General features: G+C 51.5%; 1 protein-coding gene across 1 annotated transcript; it reads left to right on the top strand.

The window, feature by feature from the left end:
* Positions 1–222: 222 nt before the first annotated feature.
* Positions 223–1,855, top strand: LOC128361913 (diencephalon/mesencephalon homeobox protein 1-B-like). Its single transcript, XM_053322497.1, has 4 exons — positions 223–376; positions 569–747; positions 873–1,308; positions 1,437–1,855. Exons 1-4 carry the CDS (start codon positions 223–225, stop codon positions 1,853–1,855), a joined length of 1,188 nt encoding a protein of 395 aa, XP_053178472.1.
* Positions 1,856–2,059: the final 204 nt, after the last annotated feature.

Genomic DNA, 2,059 nt, shown 5'->3' on the forward strand with positions numbered 1-2,059 from the left:
CAATCCATTCCTTAATAAAATGAAGGGATGTTTGAGGAACGAGCAAATATTCACTGCTTTATTCCACCTGTTGCCAGTCAGCCAGTCAGTCAGTAAAAAGTATCTATTAAAGACTTTCACACTCTTTTTTAATAGCGATGTTGCCACTGGGAAACAGATGTATTTGGGGTTTGACTCTTCTCACAGCAGCTTGTTTCTTCCTCTGCAGATAGTTCGCCGGTCATGCAGCACTACGGGGTGAACGGCTACTCTCTCCACGCCATGAATTCACTGAGCGCCATGTACAACCTCCACCAGCAGGCGGCGCAGCAGGCGCAGCATGCACCTGACTACAGGCCCTCAGTGCATGCACTCACTCTTGCAGAGAGACTGGCTGGTAAGAATCAGTTGCCCATTTTGCTTTTCACTTTCCTCTTGTGTCATTCACATCAGCATCTCTTGCAAGCAACAGCTGCATGGTTATTTCAACATGTATGTGTATTGATCATTGGTTTCTCACCTGCCCTTTGACCCGTCCTTCAATTAAACTGGTCATGTTTCTTGTTTCTCAACGGCTGCACATTTCAAGACATTATCCTTGAGGCCCGATATGGCTCCCAACACCGAAAGCAGAGGCGCAGTCGGACAGCCTTCACTGCTCAGCAGCTGGAGGCTCTGGAGAAAACCTTCCAGAAGACCCACTATCCTGATGTGGTGATGAGGGAGCGTCTGGCCATGTGTACGAACCTGCCAGAGGCACGTGTGCAGGTAAAAATCCCTTTATGCACTGCTGTCAATGGTGTGCCTAAACAAATGGCCATGGCTCAAAGTTGTCCAATTGTTATATTTCTTTTAGTCTTTATCCTAAACTCTAATCTCTGTTTATTTGTCAGGTCTGGTTCAAGAATCGCCGGGCCAAGTTTCGTAAGAAGCAGCGCAGCCTGCAGAAGGAGCAGCTCCAAAAACAAAAAGAAGCATCTGGAGCTGCAGATGGCTCTACTGAAGACTCCAAGACTGACCTCACTACCACCACTACGCTGGTTCCTGAGGCCCGCACTCCTCCTCCTCCCTCCTCCGCTTCATCCTGTCACTCAGAGACAGAGAGGCTGGCAGCAGCACAGCCCCAGCCTGGGGAGATGAGTGTGGAAGTTAACGTCACCTCCCCTGAGCCGTCGGACTGCGAGTCAGCAGCAGAAGATAATGCTGACAGAGAGGAGGACGAAATGAGAGGGGAGACGAGGGTGAAGATCAGGGAGGAGACGCAAGGGGAGGTGGGAGCGCAGCCAGAGAGCAGCTCCCCGTCCTGCAAACGACTCAGCCCCACATCAGGTATACAGGATACTGCATTCTAACCAGTGCAGCTACTTTGCCTCTTTTACATTACAGCAAACAATTAAGCTAAAACTATATTGCCAGATCTGTTTTAACTAAAGTCCTCCTTTCTTCTTGTCTCTCAGACTCTCCCCTGAGCTCCCCCGCCTTGCCATCCTCCAGCAGTGTGACTGCTGGTTTGGCCCAGAGCAACTCCTACGCCTCGTCTCCCCTCAGCCTCTTCCGGCTGCAGGAGCAGTTTCGGCAGCACATGGCTGCCACCAACAACCTGGTGCACTATCCCTCCTTCGACATGAGCACGCCATCCTCTTTGCCCTACCTGGGCATGAACGTCAACATGCCATCACCACTGGGCTCGCTGCCCTGCCAGTCCTACTATCAGACCCTGTCCCAGGCCCAGCAGGTATGGAACAGCCCACTGCTGCAGACAGCGCCAGGCAGCCTCCCGGGAAGCCTCAACAGCAAGACCACCAGCATCGAGAACCTCCGTCTGAGGGCCAAGCAGCACGCAGCCTCGCTGGGATTGGACACTCTCCCCAACTGAAGCTGGAGCTACATGGCTGCCCTCTGCTCAGAGCCATAGCTATGAATTAAGGGCCTAGTCCAAAGGAGGTGATTCTGGGCCCTACTCTACTTTCCTCTTAATACCCTCAAACAACTATGTGTATCCATCCACAGCTCCAAACCCCCATTAGATATATCCCCAATTTAAACTTCAGACAACTACCCAATTTGTTCACAATCTTCC

This window comes from Scomber japonicus, chromosome 7, assembly GCF_027409825.1.
Source record: "Scomber japonicus isolate fScoJap1 chromosome 7, fScoJap1.pri, whole genome shotgun sequence".
In the NCBI taxonomy this organism is placed as follows: domain Eukaryota; kingdom Metazoa; phylum Chordata; class Actinopteri; order Scombriformes; family Scombridae; genus Scomber; species Scomber japonicus.